At 40.9% G+C, this 20612-nt stretch overlaps 1 protein-coding gene across 1 annotated transcript in view; it reads right to left on the reverse strand.

The window, feature by feature from the left end:
* The window catches only part of jph3b (junctophilin 3b), an 81072-nt gene that overhangs the window by 43206 nt on the left and 17254 nt on the right, over positions 1-20612 (reverse strand). Inside the window, exons 2-3 of the mRNA XM_061721153.1 lie at positions 13959-14445; positions 7571-7936 (exon numbers count right to left, since the gene is read on the reverse strand). Of these exons, the coding sequence (XP_061577137.1) occupies positions 7571-7936; positions 13959-14445 (853 nt within the window). The remainder of the gene's footprint in view (positions 1-7570; positions 7937-13958; positions 14446-20612) is intronic.

Consider the following 20612-nt stretch of genomic DNA (forward strand, 5'->3'; position numbering starts at 1 on the left):
TAAGTCCAAACTACCACTGGCATTAATGTAAGCACAAAAACTGTGACGGGAGCCTCATGGAATGGGTTTCCATGGCTGAGTAACCGACTTCAAGCTTCACATCATGAAGTTTAATGCCAAGCTTCGGATGGAGTGTTGTAAAACACACTGACACTGTGAAGTGACAGATGACACCTCTCTGTTTGGCAGTCACATGGGTACGTCTGGGTTCGGCAAATACCAGAACATTACCTGTATGACCACATTGTCCCAAACATAAAGTTTGATGGAGGACGGATAATAGTATGGCGCTGTTTTTCAGGGTTTGGTCTACTGAAAGGACATCTTCATTCTTAAGCATACCAAGTCATTTTGGACAATGCAATGCTTCCAACTTTTGGCAGCAGTTTGTGGAAGGTCCTTTTCTATTCCAACATTTCTCTGCACCTGTGCATAAAGCAAGGACCATAAAAACATGTTTCACTGAGCTTGGTGTAGAAAAACTTTGTCTCGACCTCAACCCCATCAAGCTCCTTCGGGTTGAATTGGAACAGAGATTGTGAGCCAGGTCGTCTTGTTCAACATCAGTGTCAGATATCATAAATGTGCTACAGAGTGAATGGGCACAAATTCCCACAGAAACAATTCAAATACTTGTGGAAAATCTTCTAAGAAGAGTTTAATAGAGATAGATGCATTTGAATATATTGTAATTACAGCCCCTGTTGGTGTAATGGTTAGGTGTCTGGTGTATTTTTGTCCATTTCATGTACAGTAGGGTTTGGTTTTCTACATTCACACCCAGTGCACCCTTAATCCAGTGGCCAATATTGGAGTTCAGTGTCCTACCCGGAGACACTTCGACACTTGGAAGGACAGGGGATCAATACACCAACCCTCCGGATGGAGGATAATCTGCTCTAGCCACTGAGCAACTGCTGTGTGTCAGCAGGAAATGCAACTGGAGCAAAAAGAAGCAGAAAACAAGCCAAACATTACCTGTGTGATGTTTGAGCAAAATAAAAGTTAACATAAAATAATAAGTACATAAATAAATGCATAATGAATGTATTTATTGGAAAATAAATATTAAAAATAATAATAAATAACTTGATAATAATAAACTAAACCAAACTAATAAAATGAACAGTCTGTTCAGACCTGAGGTTCTCTGGTAGCTGTTCCACAGGTGAGGGTCTCTAGTAGCTGTTCCACAGGTGAGGTTCTCTAGTAGCTGTTCCACAGGTGAGGGTCTCTAGTAGCTGTTCCACAGGTGAGGTTCTCTAGTAGCTGTTCCACAGGTCAGGTTTTCTAGTAGCTGTTCCACAGGTGAGGTTCTCTGGTAGCTGTTCCACAGGTGAGGTTCTCTGGTAGCTGTTCCACAGGTGAGGTTCTCTGGTAGCTGTTCCACAGGTGAGGTTCTCTGGTAGCTGTTCCACAGGTGACGGTCTCTGGTAGCTGTTCCACAGTTGAGGTTCTCAGGTAGCTGTTCCACAGGTGAGGTTCTCTAGTAGCTGTTCCACAGGTGAGGTTCTCTGGTAGCTGTTCCACAGGTGAGGTTCTCTGGTAGCTGTTCCACAGGTGACGGTCTCTGGTAGCTGTTCCACAGTTGAGGTTCTCAGGTAGCTGTTCCACAGGTGAGGTTCTCTAGTAGCTGTTCCACAGGTGAGGTTCTCTAGTAGCTGTTCCACAGGTGAAGACCGTTGTAGTGGAACAAGGTCTCACCAAAAGATTTTGTTCTAACTTCAGGAAGAGTTAAAAGGCCGGTACCAGAGGACCTCAAGGTCCGCGAGGACTCATAATTTGAAAGCGGATCAAATGAATAAGAAGGCCCAAGTCCATTAAGACATTTATAAACTAATAAAAGAACCTCCAAATCAATCGTGAAACGCACGGGTAGAGATATTTTGAATTAGTTGACCGTGGACTGAAAGCCCAGTTGCCTTGCTGCATTTTGAATCAACAGCTCTATATCTAAACAGCATGGGATTGGCCCAAAATGGGTCACAGGCCTACTTCTGCTCTGTCCTTACAAAAAAGTGGGGACAGAGGATACCAGCGTGCAGCCATGTCTTCAGGTCCCAGGACAGCTCATTAATTTCTACTTCGAATCCTGAGCTGAAGAACAAAGATTGTTGCTTTTAATTTCCGTCTAAAGTTCTTACCTGCAATAAAGAAGGTCAGAGCACGACCATTAACAACTCCCCAACTGAGCTCAGTGCTTTAGTTAAATGAGCAGTTTCAATGAGAGCAGGCTCTCATTTCCTTGCTGCAGAGTATCATCAAAGCGTTATAAGGTCCAGATGGTCTCGCTTTGCTTGCTGTTTTACTTGTACCAAAAACTTTTTAACTGTAATATTACTTTAACCTTAATTCACCTCTTAATTTGTTATTGACCAAAATGTGGACTAGCACAATCCACACGTATTAACATGGCAGAGCCCACTTCCTGTCTGGACATATGGATGCATTTCTGCAGGTGGACATTTGAGGGATGTGATCATTTCAGGCCATGTGAGGATGCAGTATCAGGAGCATTACTGAAAGAACCCTGCAACTTCTGTTTAAAGCCATAAAATTTAGATCAGTTATAACTTACAGGTTCGACCCAGAACTCACGAGATATTGAGCCCAACAGTGTTTCCAGTATCCCCCTGCAGGTGCATTCAGACTAAACTATTCCAAGATATCTCTGAGGGATTATGGGGACAGGACAGCTCATCCAAGGACATCATAGTCGCACTGTTTTTTTTTTCAGGTTTCATTGGCACTACAGATAGGAGTGATGAAGGAATGCAACAGCCAACTTGTGGATGATAGAGAAGTCAAAATCATATTTTAAAGGGGACCTATTATGGCCTCTAATACCTATTTTAAACAATGTCTTAACAAGCTTTTGATTGTTTTTGCTAAATAAATCAGAAATTCAGCCTCTGAGCCATGTCTTTATCTTCCCAGTCTCTAACCTCATTATCTATGCAGGATTCTGAGTGGGTGGGGAGGCTATGATAATGAGGCTGTGCTGATTGGCTGCCTGAATGACACGATACACCGCCACGAAAAAATGGCGGAAGCTCCGGCCGGCGGAGTTAGTTGTGGGCGTGGTTTCACGCATCGGAGGCCAACCTATGTAAATGGCACCCGTCGTTACGTAACGACAGGAGCAGAATCTGAACAACTCGTACAAGCCACATCACACTGGATGGCTCATCCGGGCGGCTGTACAGGCACTGCAGAATTTGGTTGCTTTCCTCCTCTGAATTGGCAGGCGGAGGAGAGACCACTTTATATATGTTAAAGCAAGAGAAAACATGTTTTTCATAATAGGTCCCCTTTAATTCCTTTTTTGTTCCATTTGTCTGTGTCTTGCTTTGTTTTGTGTCAGTTTTTCATGGTTAATATTCAGAACAGTCGTGGGTATTGCCAACTTATATGGATGTTTACTTGTGTCGTCTGGACAAATCCCATTACAGTTGTATTGTTTCGACCAGTCAAAGTGGAGTTGCATCATGAATGATCCTCTTTGCAGCAGGAATGGTTGTACTCTGAAGAATGAACTAAAGTAGACACTATGAAAACAGCTCTTTGAACTACAGTCCACCATCATTGCTTCCATGAAGACACAAAGCAAAAGGTGAACTTTCATTTCTGAAGGCTATGAATAGATTCCTGTAGTCTGAATGCACCTAAGACTGAACCGAGCACAAAACATTGCTGATGTTTGATGGAACTCAATGAATCCTTGTGAAATGAAGGATACAGTATATGCCTGTATTATCACTTTGGTCAGTGGTTGCTGTTTTCAAAGTGCTGAATAAATGAAGTTGGTTTGGTTTGGTTATTAGTATCGGCTTTTAGTAACAGTTTAGCTGCAGTAGCAACTTCTGCAAAGAGAAGTAATAACCTCATTTTACTTTAAAATATAAAATCAAATAAAACCTAAAACCAACTTTGATTTTGTTTCTTTTTTATTTATTTTTAATTCGATGCCAGCAACATAATTTACAAAAGTGCAGACATGTCCTGTCGTCCACATCATCCACGCCATCCAGTGTTCTGCCTCTTGCCTTCAGGGAGGAGAAATGCTATTTGAGGTCATTCGTCCCATCAGCTGTTGGGTTTCTTATCAAGCGTTCATGTCACGTTATTGCATATTGATTCATCGGCGAATGTCTGAGATTAATCACAAACATTATGTTGCGTAAGTGTTTTTATGACCCTATTAATTATATAATTGTTTGATGTAACTGAGTGTGCATTTGTCCTGACTACTGCTGTGAAGCAAATTGCCTCTGTGGGGCATTAAAGATTATCCAATCCAATCCATGTTGGCATCAGCACTTCTTGAAAAACTCTGTTCAGAAAATGGGTGGTAGAACTGCAAAAATAAAGTCTTCCCTGAAAAAGACATAATCTACAGTTGCCACGAGTGCAAGTCACAAATGTCACCTGCTCAGTAATGCACCACCATCATGGATGCTGACTTTTTAACTGAAAATAAACAAGCCAGAGGGTTCCTGTCCTCTCTTTAGCTTGGAGGATGCAGCATCTATTAAATCCATTTAGAAGTTCACATTTTCACTCATCAGAACAGAGGATAGCATACACTTGTTTCTGTCCATCTAAAATGAGCAGATGCAGCAATATTTCTTTATCCTTGCCATTTTAAAAAAAAGTTTACTTTTCACTTTAACAGTAACATTGAATGCAGCAATAAAATATGTTCAGGGAAGATTTTCCCAGGTGTTTCAGAGCACATGCAGTGATTTCAACAGTATCAAGTCTAGTTTTAGTGCAGTGATGGCCGAGGATCACCAGCATGCAAGATAAAAATGCTCGGTCACAGAAATAAAAACCCATGGTGATTTTCCCGGAAAAACTCAGTCACTCTGTGATGCTCTCTTTTTCTCCAGGCATGATAATGGTTTGATGATAATGTCCCACCTTTCTGAAAGGTGTTTCTTACACCTTATAAAAAGCAGATTTTTTTGGTTTGTTCAAAACTTAATGCACAAGACATCAGTTTCAACATTTCCCACGTTCTATTTGCAGTATTATCGTTTAAAGGTAATATATTGAGCATGAAAGTTTGGTATTTGGGTTGCCTAACCACACTTTAAAAGTGTCTTATTAAGCCACTCAGTCTGTGTTGAGTATGCTGACCCAGTCAGGACAAACGAGAGAAATTGAGCCATTCATATTCATGTCCTGTTTCTACCTCACCAATGGTGTTCCATGACTGCATTTCCTTATTTGGACATCCATAACCCATCAGAGAAAAAACTCACAATTGTTGTCCTTTCCAGCATCAGTTATTAGACTAATCTCGCTCTGTACTAGAAAGCACTGGGAGTTCCCAGCTGTTGGCTGAACCGCTATAGTGAACAAAAAGATTACTGTGCATCTTACATCCTATTATTCAATAAGAAACACTGCAATGCAGGATCCAAAACAAAAACAAGAGCCCAAACTTGACAAAACCAGAAAAACCATCACGGTGAAAACAGCCAAGGGAAAACAGTACGGACCAGCAGAAATACACATAGGACTTGACAAGACACAGGTGCAAACAGTCAAGGCAGATCAAGGGAACACGGGACTTCAACACAAAACTAAAACACAAGGATACAGGCTTTCAAAATAAAACAGGAACATAAACCCAAAAACTGTGACAATATACACTCACTGGCCACTTTATTAGGTACACCTTGCTAGTACCGGGTCGGACCCCCTTTAGCCTTCAGAACCACCTTAATCCTTCGTGGCATAGATTAAACAAGATACTGGAAACATTCCTCAGAGAGTTTGGTCCATATTGACATGAATCACGCAGATGTTGCAGATTTGTCAGCTGCACATCCATGATGTGAATCTCCCGTTCTACTACGTCCCAAAGGTTTTCTATTGGACTGAGATCTGGTGACTGTGGAGTCTGTTTGAGTAGTGAACTCACTGTCATGTTCAAGAAACCAGTCTGAGATGGTTCTTTATGACATGGCGCGTTAACCTGCTGGAAGTAGCATCAGAAGATGGTACACTGTGGTCATAAATCGGTCAATTGGTGCTAATATCCCCCACACCATTGCACCACCCCCTGAACCGTTGATACAAAGCAGGATGGATCCATGCTTTCATGTTGTTGACGCCAAATTCTGACCATCCAAATGTCGCAGCAGAAATGGAGACCTATCAGAGCAGGCAACATTTTTCCATCTTCTGTTGTCCAGTTTTGGTGATTCTGTGTGAATTGTAGCCTCAGTTTTCTGTTCTTAGCTGACAGGAGTGGCACCCAGGGTGGCGTTCTGCTGCGGTAGCCCATTCGCCTCAAGGCTTGACGTGTTGTGCATTCAGAGATGCTTTTCTGCATACCTCAGTTGTGACGACTAGTTATTTGAGTTGCTGTTGCCTTTCTATCAGCTCCAACCAGTTTAGCCATTCTCCTCTGGCATCAATAAGGTATTTGCGCCAACAGAACTGCTGCTCACTGGATATGTTCTCTTTTTCATACCGTTCTCTGTAAACCCTAGAGATGGTTGTGCATGAAAATCCCAGTAGATCAGCAGTTTCTGAAATACTCAGACCAGCCCGTCTGACACCAACAACCATGTCACATCAAAGTCACTTAATTTGCGCTACATGGTTTGGGCGGGGTGGCAACGCTAATCCCATCGTTATTTAGCGTGGATCCACCACCCAGTCCATCTCCTGCATCCGGACAGCTGTTGTGATGTTGGTGAAACCAGCGAGGCCGACCAAACAGACAATGAGTCGCCACGTGACGTAGTACCACTAGATAATGCCTCCCGAGTCAACTTTGCTTCCCTTAACTCGGCTTCAGGCTCCAGAAAGGCAATAACTACCCTTAGCATTTTCATTGCCCAGCGCATGTTAAACTTAAACCTCATTTCGAATACCAAAAATGTTACCAATTTTGTGGAAAACAATGTAATAATTCACCTTTAAGAAAGTAGTTAAAATCATTTGCAAACCATAGCAATCTTCCTTTATTTTAATTCAATACACCATCCAAGACTTTAGGGAATCTGGATTGTAATTAAATAGTCTCTTTAGATCAGCAAACTCATGATAATATTTGAAGGAAGTTTTTAATAGAACAGTTAAACAAGTATGTTGTTTGCCTTGAGTTAATGTTAAATTAGCTTTGTTTGATATAAAGATGAGAAGAATCTCAGTATGACCCCTTTCTAATTAAGATCTTGTGTAACTCTTTAATCACTTCAGAAGCAATTCCCCATTTCCTGGAAGAGCATATGCTGTGTAACAGTCTGACAAAATATGCATCAAGAAAACAAATATTTACAGTACATAACACTAATGGAGTGTTTAACATTATAAAGATGTGTCAGATCAGTGTGCCCTTGATCTGCAGAATCAGGGCACACTGACAGACAAATGTCCTTTTTTTAGTTTATTTAGTTTTTAGTTTATTTTTATGTAGTAGTTTGAGTAGTAACATGTCAGACAGTGTGAGGCCTGTCTCAGGTTTAACCTCGACCCGCAGCACCCAGCACATACAGCATAACTGGCATAAAAGGGACAAAAGCATCATAAAGCAGCAAAGAGCCCCTACCTGGACAGAGTGATCTCAGACTTCTGCCGTGCGATGTCCGCTGCCTTCTGCGCCTCGTCCACGGCCCGGTCCACCTTCTCCCTGATCTTGCTGGCCCGGAGGGGGATGAGGTTCTTCCTCTTCCCGCTCACCAGGATATTCTGCTTGTATTTCCCCTCCTCCTTCGTGCCATCGGGGAACGCGGTGCAGCCATAGCCGTGCCGCTTGTTGCTGAGCCACTCGCCCTCGTACTGCAGCCCGTCAGACCGCCGGCTCACGCCAAACCCTGTCCGCTTGTCGTTCTTCCACTCCCCGCAGTACGTCTCTGTCGCCGTGGCGTCCACATCATCGTCAGCGACAGCCAACTCTGCGTCTGCATCTCCGAGGCTGGAGGGGCAAAAGGTCACATGGGTTTTGTCAATATGTAAACATATAATACTTTAGATTAAAGATTAAACCAACATAAGTAATAATACTTTAGGATAGTGGGGTTATGAGAAAAGCTCACAAGCACAGAAATGGCAGATGATAATCTCTGTATGTAGGAGAAGGTAAAGAAGATTGATAAACTTTTATTTCAAATATGAAACTTCCTCTACCTATGTTACTGTCATTCACCACTCCTGTTTGTAGAAGTGGCATATTTGTAAAAGATCCCTTTTTCTGATCTTGAGTGCAGTTATTTGGGTGTTTGTTAGGGGTGGGCAAAAATATTGATACAGCAATATATCGCGATACATAGTCTCCCGATACGATATCGATATTCAATGTATGTATCGCGATATATTGCCGTATCAATATTTTTGCCCACCCCTAGCTGCACTTTATTATGTGATTTCAGTGTGGGTGAGACACTGCATTTTATTTTTGTCATTTTAAGTCAGGGGCAAGTAGCTGTACTGTATTTTTGTGATTTCAATTTCAGTGTGGGTGAGACACTGCATTTTATTTTGAGTATTTTGTATCTAAGAATAATGCACACACTGCACTTTTTATTGTGTTTCAGTGTGTTTTTTCATGCAAATATGTTGCATAATTAAAATGGAAAGTTTGAATTACATTGTTTTGACTCAGTCTGTCCAATGCATTATCACTATCATCTGATGTACATATATAGAACTTGGATTTTAAGATGTGTAATGCATTTTTAAATTTTTCGGTGAACTATGTAGAATATCGCGATATATTGGGATATATCGCATAATCAGGATATCGCAATTTGTATCGTATCGTGGCTCAAGTATCGTGATGCGTATCGTATTGTGAAGTCCTTCCCAATACCCACCCCTAATGTTTGTAGTCAGGGATTGTATCGAAAAAAAGCTTTGGTCCAATCTGCTGGGTTCCTCAGTGAGGACGGTATTATTTCCATTGGCCTTTCTTGTAACCTGTGATTACACTCAGGATTGTGACGTGAAATTCTGACCATTATTATTGTTGTAAAATATAATATTATTATCAACAGTTATCCCCTTGTTCTTGTTTATAGTAACACACTTACCAACAATAAAGAAGAAAAGCAAGGCTGTTAGGTCTCCAGGAGTGTGTTCTTACCGACACTCAGTAATAAGTGTCAGGTTCCTACCAGCTTACAATTCTCTTTGTGGTTTCTTCAGTTAACTGGACTGATCTGGAATGAGTTGAACTGTATTCCTAGAGTACCTTGGGATTCCATTTGTTTTGATTTGCCCCTATTTAAATAAAGCTGAATTGAACTGAACTACCAGTTGAAAAAATATCTTGTTCACACACTGGTTCTGATCTGCAGGGTTGTGACATCACAGACCCAGATCCAGCTGCACTTATCCAGCCTCCTCATCTTTCTCTTCACTCAACTTCCCATGATGCTACATTTGCTGCACTTCAAAAGCAGGACACATAACATCACTTTCACAAAGGCAAACCCCACAGAAGAGGAAGGGGGACCGGCCTCAAGGAACTGAGTCTGCCCCCTAAAACCTGTTACAAAGATCCCAGATGTAAAGATGACTGAAAAAAAAACTTACTGTATCTCGTTGGTAGTTTGACCAAAGCATGTCACAAGCATTTCTTTGACCTCAGGAGTACCAACGAAAAAATCATGTCTCCTTTAAGTCATGTATTTTTGCTTAGTCGTACTTTACATTCATTTGTCACTCCCTGTTTTATTATGATACTCTCTTTGTCATCACCAGACTGCCTCTACCCCCATGTGTTTAACATGTGTCTAATTGTCTCCTCATTTTCCTCTGTTTTTATGCAACCTTCTCCATTTGTTCAATGCCTGATTGTGTGTTTTTGAAACTGCATACTGCCTACTAGAGTGCCTAATCCTGCATGGACTGCATACTGGCTGGATGGCTGGATGGCTGTCATTATTATTATTATTATGTATATGATGATTCTATTATGCACATTATTGTGCACTGCTGTGATTGGCTTCCACTGTGGATATGCAATGCATTATGGGATGCAGTATGCAAGGTAGACTGGTCGGTTGCACAAGGGGAACTTTTTCCATAAGCAGCAGTTCTGCAGACTGCACATACTGCAGACTGTACGATTGTTTGCATGCCGCTCTCTGCATATATCTTGACAAAATTGGTCCACACTAGTTTAAAAATGTCTTGTGTTTTCCACCCATGTGACCATTAGTCCAGCATATTCTTCATGTTCCACTTTTAGCTCAGACTGCTATAAAAAAAACGCAGAACAAAGTGCAGTCACCTCAGCCTCATATCTGGCACTCTCTTGGTCGATATATTGAAAAGCAAAAATCCAAGAGCAGAAGATTTCAAGAAAGAAGAAGCCCGAGTGCAAGGAGGACGATCCAGACTGGAGAAGAAGATGTTCTTACACACAACAGACAGCAGAAAAATTGTTTTGAGGTGCAGCAGCGCATATCTGCATGCACAGGCTTTTTGAAAGCCAGGGCAGACTTTAGAGGAGGAGCAGCGCAATATCTGAATACGAAAACAGCCTGCTCCAAATTATGAAAAAGCAGAACAGTCTTGATGAAAGATAGCAAAATCCCATGATTTTGATGTGGCACTGTATCATAGGACTCTGGAGTCGGTTAGCCTGATTCAGCATGAGGGACAAAAGCTGTGTAAAAGTATAAACAAAAAGCAATCCCGCACAAATAAAGATGATAAAATAACACTTGCTGTGTAAATAAACATATGTACAACAAGGAATACAGCAGGCTTGACTTTTACATTGATGCTGTTTGTCCACCAGGATCATGGTCAAAAGGTTAAAAGGTTCCTTTCATTAATTAGTTTAGCCCGATCTCACTTCAAAGGTGTCAAAACTGCTATATTTTCAGCTAGGTAGGTTTTGGTGTAAGGTTCAATGGTAACCGGTAAAAATGAGTGAACTGGTGTGGTAACACATCAGTGGTAACACCACTCAAGTAATAATCCGGAGTTCATATTTTATTAATGGTGAATTAGCCGTTAGTCCCTCATTTATTCCCCATTACTCCTGTGCCCCCCTGTGAAGTGTTAATCCTCAAGGATTTCCATGTCACTAACCCACTTGCAGGTTAACATGTTTAAAATCAAATTGAAATCGTTTAGAAATACAACCTCAGAATATCTTATTTGCTCAAAATGCTAAGAAACAGCAAGTGAAATCAAAAGTTATCAGCTAATGAAATAAAACACGGAAGTGGAAGAAGCAGTTATGATTATTGGTGATGGTTTGGGCTTCCTCTCCAGCAGCGTTGTGAGGCTCTCGTCACGGGTTTATACATCTGTGATAACTCTTAGGGCTTTGGGGGCAACTCAAAGTCAGTTGTGGTGCTTGGTCTGGTGCTAGAGCCAGTTCCAAACAGCTAAGAACTGGGCTGCTCTTCCAGTGGCCGGAGAGGACCGGAGTCAGGACCCTACGTCCTTTTGTACGTAACCAAAGTGGAAGAAAGAAAACCATGAAATGAGCGTGAAAACCCTTAGGACAACAACAATGGAAAACAAATTTGTGTAGGTGTACACGCTGACCCTGGCCTTAAAAATCTAGTTTGGAGTCCAAAATCTACTTTTCGCAGTTTTCCACCATCAACATCAGCAGTATTTACGTTTCAGGACGATTTATTTTTTATACTTATTTTTGATTGCATGATCAAATTAGTAAGAATGCATCTGCATGTATGTTTTATATGTTTTATATATATGAGGTTGTTTAAATATACTGGTTGCATTGTTTCAGTTACCCAATCATCACCCTAATCAATCCTGTGCAAAAACATAAAAAAAACATCTGGTCACAGAAGGCCTTTGTATTGGGCAAATGCAACCGCAGATGAACAACAATAAATACAATGTTTTGGCAGTAGAGCATTCAGCTGTGTGTAAACACAACACCTAAAGGGACAGCAATCAGCAATGGTCTTAGAGAACCAGCTGCTACTGCATATGATCTGAAAAGATTATGAAAATCATTTTCCAAACAAATTTCAAAGAAAAAAAGAGTTCTTACAAGTAAAAAGCAAACAGTCTTCCCTGGAGTGGATGTACAAGCAAATTTACACCCTGGGCACACTGCGTCAGGCTCAGAAAAACACTTAGTATTGCTCACATTTTCTTTTTCTAACTTCTGGCATAATTCTTGTTAAGGAAGCAATGCTGCAATGAAACAGGTTATCTGTTAATGGTCCCTTAATGTTGTGTTTGTCTTATTCACTACAATCAGATGATTTTTGTTATGTTTTTACACACAAACACACACACACACACACACACACACACACACACACACACACACACACACACACACACACACACACAGGATTACAAAAGCGTGCTAACCTTTGCACATGACTGGATATAATATTTTTAAATGCTGCTAAAATGCTGCTAATATATATATATATAAAATATCCCCTTTGAGCTGATATGAGAATGTTGATATAAGATGTTTTCTTTATATTCAGGCCTTGCACCTTGTTCTGGTGTTGGGCCTTAAAGAAGCTTTCCTGTGTACGCTTACGTAAAGGAATTATTTAAAAAAAGGAGAATCTAAAAGTTTCTCCTCTCATCAGCCTTGGTGATACTGAATCAGGCTTGATGAGGTGAGGCGATGTCAGGCACTACACCAACAAACAGATTGAGAGCTGCTGACTGTCGTCTTCTAGTACTTTTAAAAGTACAACACCTTAGTCCAGTGTACTTTGAATCTTACAATTGATTCAACAAGTTGAAGCCAAATGTGCTGATGTTCACTCAACAAATGAGAGAGGTCAGAAATGGTTGAACAGGCACCAAGCCAGCTGACCGGTAAACATTAGATCATTTGACCAAAGTTCACTTCCGATCGCCTGCCAATCCATTTTAAAGCATCGTTAAGTGGAACAGGTGTTGGATGTTTCCTGGAATCTATGTCCTGCAAAGGAAGGGCAGTTTCCTCTCAGACTGCGTCATCTCATTATCTCAGGACACGCCAGCCTCTTATTGGGCAGGTCTCAAGGTCACTACGTACACCCTCTTGAAACAACTAGAAAACATGGCGCACAACCACTAAACGTCTATTTTTATGGTCTGAATATTTCCATTAGACTATTAGTAGACATTGTAGCAAACTGACTTGTTAGGTTCCTGTAGGATTTAGAGAGTATCTAAACATAACAAGGATTGCTGCATTATAATTTAATCATAAAAAAAAAGAAAACAAGGAGACCATCTCTTCTAACTGCCAAAGTTAAACCTTCTTGATTAAATGATGATGAAAGAAGGGATTAAGAAAAACATATTGGAAAGTCAGGTGGAACATCTTGATTTATCTGTTTTTTCTTCTCACTATTTAGTCACTTAAACTGTACCTGTTTGCACACTTCTCCAGAATTTGCATTTCAATTGTAATAAAATGACCAAACACACATGAAACAGATATTCTAAAGTCATTTTTCCTGATTTGTATGTCTGAAAATGCAGTTGTGTCAAAAGGCTTATACTGTATCGGCCCCATTCACAAAATATGCGCACAATGAAGTGTAAACTGTTTGCAGAATTACATTTCTGAAAACCCACTCCTGCCTCTAAGTCCGTGTAAAGCTTGTAGGAGTGCACATAAATATTGTCTCTTATATTCACAATTTGCAGATATCTTTTAAATGTGCTTAAGCATCAAAATCTGAAAAATCCTTAGATTTTTTGCTTTATTTTGATTCTTTTATTGGGGGGGGGGGGGTCTGTTTTTATGGAAATAAATTGGCAATGCGACACATCCATCTTAATTAATGAAATATTGCATATTCAAGCTTAAGATTATGTATCTTATTATTATTAAAAGCAAGACCTGGCTGCCGGAATGTAAAGCAATATAACACCCATCATAACAAGTTTAAGCACACTTATATGTAAAGCACACTGCTTATGGACTCGCTGCAGGACCTGGGAACCCCCACACCTCCAGCAACACATCCTGCCATTACCTGATGGTGGAGTTGATATCAGACGCAGCAGAGGACACGGTGCTCATCCCAGCCTCGCTCCTGAACGAGCTCTGTTTAGACCTCTGCGAGGCCAGAGAGCTCCTGGACTCCGACTTCCTCAGCTTGAGTCCAGACAGGATGGACCTCCGAAACAGTCCGCCCTTCCTCTTCCCCTTCAGGAGCTCGGCCTCGCTGTGTGCCGTCAACACGAACCCCCCACGAGACACCGCCGGGCTGCTTCCGCTGCTGCCCGTGCTGCACATGGACACGCTGGTGGTCAAAGTGCCAGGACCCGTAGGAGGACCGGGAACTACCGCCCCTGTCCGGTCCAGCAGAGCGGTACCATTGCTGTGCTCTGACCCAGAGCGGAGAGAGTTTATAGAGGTGCGCAGAGGGGAGCGGATGACGGCCGCCATGCCGTATGGGACACTCTGACGGACTCCATAGCCGTGCCGCATCCCGCCGACCCACTGGCCCTGAAATGTTCCTGGAGAGAGAAAACAGAACAAACATACATCAGACCTGACTGGTGCATGCTACATGCACAACATAAGTGAGGGCACAGAAGAAGAGGTGGTTTTTAATAAAGGTCATTAAGGAAGCAGCAAGCAACACTTTCCTTTGGTGCTGCTTGGTTCCAGGCCTTCAATATGCTCACTGTCAGGTTTACTCAGCCATGAAAGGACCAACGCAAGGACCAGAACCGTGTGAAGAGAGCAAGGTTGTTTCCTCTCTTTAAGGATCCAACTGAATGGCCTGAACATGTGTGTCACTACTAATAAACACATAATGTTGGGTAAAAGTGCAGATCTAATGCTGAGTGAGGCAGTGGCTAAATAGGCAAACATAATCACAACCACAAGGAACGTGATACGGGTTATTATTGTCATGAACAGGCCAGTCTTCCTTGACCTGTTTCCCACCGTGTAGAATCCCAGCTACAGCTTAGCAGCGTTCCCTAAACCCCTTAAATGCAGACAAGCGGTAACTGTCAGGTATAAGCCAAAATATGGAAAATGCAAATTACTTCAAATATTTGACCGTCAAAGGGGTCCAAAAAAACTGAGAATGTCTATGTGCACATAGACATTACTGTAATTTGCAACCCCAGATCAGAAAAGTTGGGATCACGTTCAAAATGAAAAGAAATAAAATTGATGAATAAGTAAAATATGAAAAAGTGTGGAAGTGTTTAATTTGATGCAAGTTAGTCAACCTCCCTGAGTGCAGGATGAGTCATCAGTGCATTTTTATTTTTCTCCAGGAAAAACATACATTATAATCTCATTCAGGATACCTCCAAAGGTGACACAAATTGCAAATAGATACCACTTTTAACGACATTCATAATAAATATTTGAAAAGCTCAAACTCTAACTCTATAGGCTCCAGCAGACCCTCATGACCCTGCACAGGATTAAACTCCCAAATCTACAAAACTTATATATATTTATACTTATATATATTTATTTGAGAAAGGACCCAGAATTGCTGCAGTAACTAATCAAGGGAAACAAACTCAGAGCAATGACTCAGCATTTATCACTGAGCCCAACCATTTAACCTCCAGATTGAGGCTCATGCGAATGCATGCAGTTCTTGCTTGCAGTTCCTCGACTGACCGCTAGAGGGTGGCTCAATTAAGCCTGGTTTATAAAAACATGTTGTACTCAATTGTTAGATTTCAAAGCCACAACAACTAAAGAAATACAAATATCTTTTAATATGATTGATTGACAGTTCAGCTCAGCATCATTTCCTCATCTGTAATCATCATGCTACCGCACTTAGCAAAGCAATCAGCAGTTTATACGAAGTCAGCATCGGCTAAACGCAGCAGAAATTTTTGGATTTTGCCGTTGTGTTGACATTTTATACGGTATATCCCATGGTATACATCCACGGGCAGGTCTGCAAAAATTTCAGCGGGGATCGGTTTGAAGGAGCATGTAGCCACAGCTAACTTTGATTGACATACAGCGGACATGTTCCCGTATGAAGGGTTCAAAACTGGTCTTCAGAAATCAATGGGTCACCTGACCTACTGCTTCAACCATAAGTGAAGGCTTCAAATAGACTCTGACCTCTGACCCCTCTGAAGCGAACCGTACTTAGACCAACTCCAGGACTTTAAGTTTTCAGAGTCGGGCTGGGGATCGATTCAAATGTCAAGAATCAATTCGATTCCAGAATTGATTATCACGATTCGATTCAATCCGATCCGATATCGATTGGGGTTAGTGTTATTAAAAATGTTTTTTGAGCTGTTACCTGAATTACATGACTGTGTAGTTATGCAAAATATTTTTTCCAGCAAATGTTTTAATTAATTTTCCAAAGAAAGAAACAACAACTTAACAACAAATAACAGATGCAGAACAGAAAAATCACAGTAAGGTTCAAATATGCTAAATTGACCGGGCTACGGAGTGAATTGTTTGACACAGTCCAAAAAAAATTGTTATGCAACATATTAATACTAATATTAAACTTGACCACATGTTCGTTGTTTGATAGTTTCACACCACGTGCCTGCGTGCATTAAATGACGCGACTACTGGGATTAAAGTTCACCTGGCGAAAATGTAATAATAAAGGTTCTGTTCATTTATAAAGTACCACACAGTGATAAGTATTGCACAAACAAAGGTGAATATTGATTATTTTCTTCAATGATTATGAATTTCCTCAGGGTATTTATACTCCATCTTGGTTTTTATTAATACATTAACTGCACAATTCAAGATAAAACATTTAAACTACCTATTAGTTTGATATAGCAATGCTTTTTCTAACTTTGGAAACACAAGTAGGGTTAGAAACTGACACTTAAACTATACTATACTGTACTACGCTCATCAGAATAATGTATCCTTTTTTTTGCACATGAAGAACATCAACATTGAGATACACAGGAAACAGATTCATCAACTGTCAGGTTGTTTCTTGAGTCATTACTCATTGAGTCACATTGTTGTGTACTATGAAGCGTTTGGTGAATAGTATATGACCGGCTTCCTCTTGTCACACCCCTTCATTCACACCATTCCTCCGCACTACCCGCATTCCCTGTTGCATAACAGTCCTCACATCTCCATGATGCCAAAAAGTAGGGCATCTGAGTGTGTGTATGTGTGTTTCCATCATTCCTCTCTAACTCTGTTACACTCGAGCGGAAGTGTGTGTTCCAATTGCAGAGCAAGTGATCCATCCCGCCTGTCCGTCCCTCTGATGTAACGGCACTCTGATTCATTCTGTAGCAAACGCACTCACTCTAACACAACTACATGACCATATAAGGACTGCTATCACGTCTCGATCGCAAACACGCACATTTCCCTTGTGGGCTCATTTGTCAGTAAAATGGGTGAATGTGCTGAATGTAACCAACCTCACGAGTTAATCACATACTGAGACACGTTTTCACACAAACACAGCAAACATACATGTTCCTCTTGAAGGCGTGAGAGTATAGCGCTATTAAATCTGAGCCTGCCCCTGTCATCAGGACGATATGCTGCCTCTTATCCCTCATACCTGCACACACACACATAAATACAGAAACTGTGCCAGAGACAGATGGCCAGCACATCTGTCAAGGCTTTTGTGATTGTGTCAGTACACAGCTGTATGACCATACGAGAGATTGATGAAATAATACACACACACACACACACACACACACACACACACACACACACACACACACACACACACACACAGTGTTACAAGTGTTAGAAGAAGGGCAGCAAGGAGTGAACATCACCTGGGTGCATTTGTGGAAGTTTTTGTGTTGAGAGACCATAGCAGAGGAAACAGTTTTCCCTCTGCAAAATCACTGAAAAGTTGGTGGTGTAAAAGGAAACACACCCTGTCATGTAGCCACATTTCATATCCACAATATGTTCCAAAAAACTTTGAAAGCTTTGAGTATGTGCTTATACTTAAAAGAAAGAAAAAGAAGGCTCGCGGAGCTGCTCACATCTAAGCAAAATTCAAACCTCAACTGACCTGAGCACAAGCTCAAAAAGAAGCTTAAAAAGAAACAGTCAGGTTCATGGTTGCTACTTATATAAACCGTCAAGTAACACGGACACAATTCACAGTTTTACACTCATTACTTGAATGAATCTGGGAAGATGCCATTAATGAGATTTTGAAGAGCTGTCTGGCAGGCTTTGAGCAGAGTTACTCCTCTGGGCAAACGTGTGTCAGCAAGTCATAAATGGCACATACGTGAGTATTATATATATATATCTATTTCTGCAGGTGAGGTCCTGAAATTCAACTGATCAGCAAACACAGGCCCAGCCAGCCCATTTCAAAAATGATCAAAGCAATCAAGGAGCAGCTCAAATTAGCATTATATGACAAAGAAGCAGACCTGACAATAATTAGGTGCTTGTATTATAGCAACTGCAGTTTGTTTCTTAGCATAATAAAGGACATATATGTACAGTATAAACACAATAACCTGCTCAGATAAAATATTTAAGATGTGCTAAAATAGGTGAGGAATTAATTAATAAAACTTCATTTTATCCCAGAGGGATGGGAATATCAATCTGCTGCTGTGCCGTCAATCTATTCCTGTGCCCTTTGTGACAAAATCTGTACAATCATACCGCAGCTTCAGAAGTTAGGATGACCGTCACACTGAAACAAAAATAAAAAATCAAGAGTTTGCCAAAGCTTTTCTATGGCAGGTGTGGCATAACTGTTTCTAAAAACTGAATAAATACATTCAAAAAAGAGTATTTCCCTAGTTTTCTGTAGTGAAAATTCCTATAAACACATACACATCAGGGTGGGGTGAAAAAATCCAGTGTTTATGTCTTTCAGACACTATTACATCTCAACTATTGCTAAGTTAGCACAATTTCATTTCAAACATCCAGATATTACAGTGGTAGTTTTATTACGTTTTAGAGAACTTAACTAAAGTGAAAAGTTGATAAGAACAAACATTAAACATTAACAAAATTAACAAAATGTTAATCTTTTATTTTTCCAAATTTCTTCATTAAAGTTGTGCAGAAAAGTGCATCAGCTTCACATCAAAAATTCATAAAGATATAATTAAAATGCAAATAAAGTAAAATATAGTGAGAATTAAAAAAGGGTCCAAAATTATACATTTTTAAATATTTTTTTATATATTTTTATCCCGATATTTTACCCATTTTATCACCTAGTGCTCCTACCTAAGCTACAGTCCTGGGCATTGCCATCCTCTGCCAACCCCGGGAAGGCCCTGCACTGAGCTCAGGTCTCCTCCTTAACCTGAGGAGTGAGCAGGCCGCATCTTTTCACCAGACAAGGTGGGGTTTCTCCGGCCGGACGTAGCGCGTGGAAGGATCACGTTATTCCGGCCAGATCCTCCCCAGCCCATCTGGGTTGGCCAGAGGGGGCATGTGTAGCCCAGGACTGCTGCATGTTTTTGTGAGGGTAGCTCACATTAGCTACCCAAGGGAACACGGGGAGAACATACAAACTCCACACAGAAAGGCCCTTTCGCCAACCCCACCCAGACCAGTACACTTGTCTAATAGTGGCTGAAAGTTCTTCAGAAAAGGTTCCCTGAAAGAGCTGGTAATAAACACTCCCAGCTACCTGAATCCCTCTTGAGCCATTTTGAAAGGAAATGGGAATCGTTAAATTGACTTTGCCCAAGTCGTTAAAAAAAAATAACTCGCTTTTCTGAAGATTCAGTTTGCACCCTGATAAGAGTCCTAACTTATCCAGAATTGACAAAACTGAGCGGGATAAGGAGGATGTGGGATTTGAAATAAATAAGAGAAGTAATGAGTATGAGTAATGCCTTGAAACTCATCCTGGTTTCTAAGGCGGGTGTCTAGTGGCTCAATGACTATATTGAACAACAAGGGTGAGAGTGGACAGCCCTGCCCGGTCCAACGTTGGAGAGGGAAGTATGGGGAAGGGGCGAATAAATGGGAACTAGTTCTCTGGTGGTGTTGACATCAATTTGAGGGTACAATAACCGAGCCAAAGGGTTATGAGTCAGTCGGACCAGTAATTGGGGCACATTCAGAAGTATACAGTGTGGTATGGAAATCAGAAAAAGACTTGTTGATAACTACTGGGTCAGAAGGGAGGCTACCATTAGGTAGCTTAATTTGAGGAATCAATCTAGAGGGACTAGTTGCGCAGGTCTGTCAAGAGTCTCCCTGCTTTATCTCCTTGTTCAAAAAAGCTTTGTTTCGATTGTCGCTCCAGTATGCATGTCAGTAACAGGTCATGTTCTGAATGTAGTAGAAGCCATTTCTTATACAGGATAGGAGAAGGAGAAATTGAATAAGTTCTACAGTATATAGTTTCAGTAATTCATCTGCAATTTCCACCAGTCTGTTCAGCCCTTCCAATCTGGGAAATAAAAGATTTCACCTGTGCCCTAATAGTAGCTTTAAGCGCTTCCCACAGAATGCTATACAAAATGTTAATTTTAAGAAATTACTTTCCAGATTTAAGTTTGGAAAAGGCAATGGAGAAGATGCCTTAATTGAACAATAATGCCAATCAATTCTAAATATCAGCAGAAATACCCCTTTAATTACCCCAGATAGGAATATTCAGGTTTTGTGTGTTCTTTTTGGAGAGGCACTTGCTATCTTCAAAAGGCCAGATACACAGCCA

The sequence above is a fragment of the Cololabis saira genome, chromosome 5, assembly GCF_033807715.1.
Source record: "Cololabis saira isolate AMF1-May2022 chromosome 5, fColSai1.1, whole genome shotgun sequence".
Classification (NCBI taxonomy): Eukaryota; Metazoa; Chordata; class Actinopteri; order Beloniformes; family Belonidae; genus Cololabis; species Cololabis saira.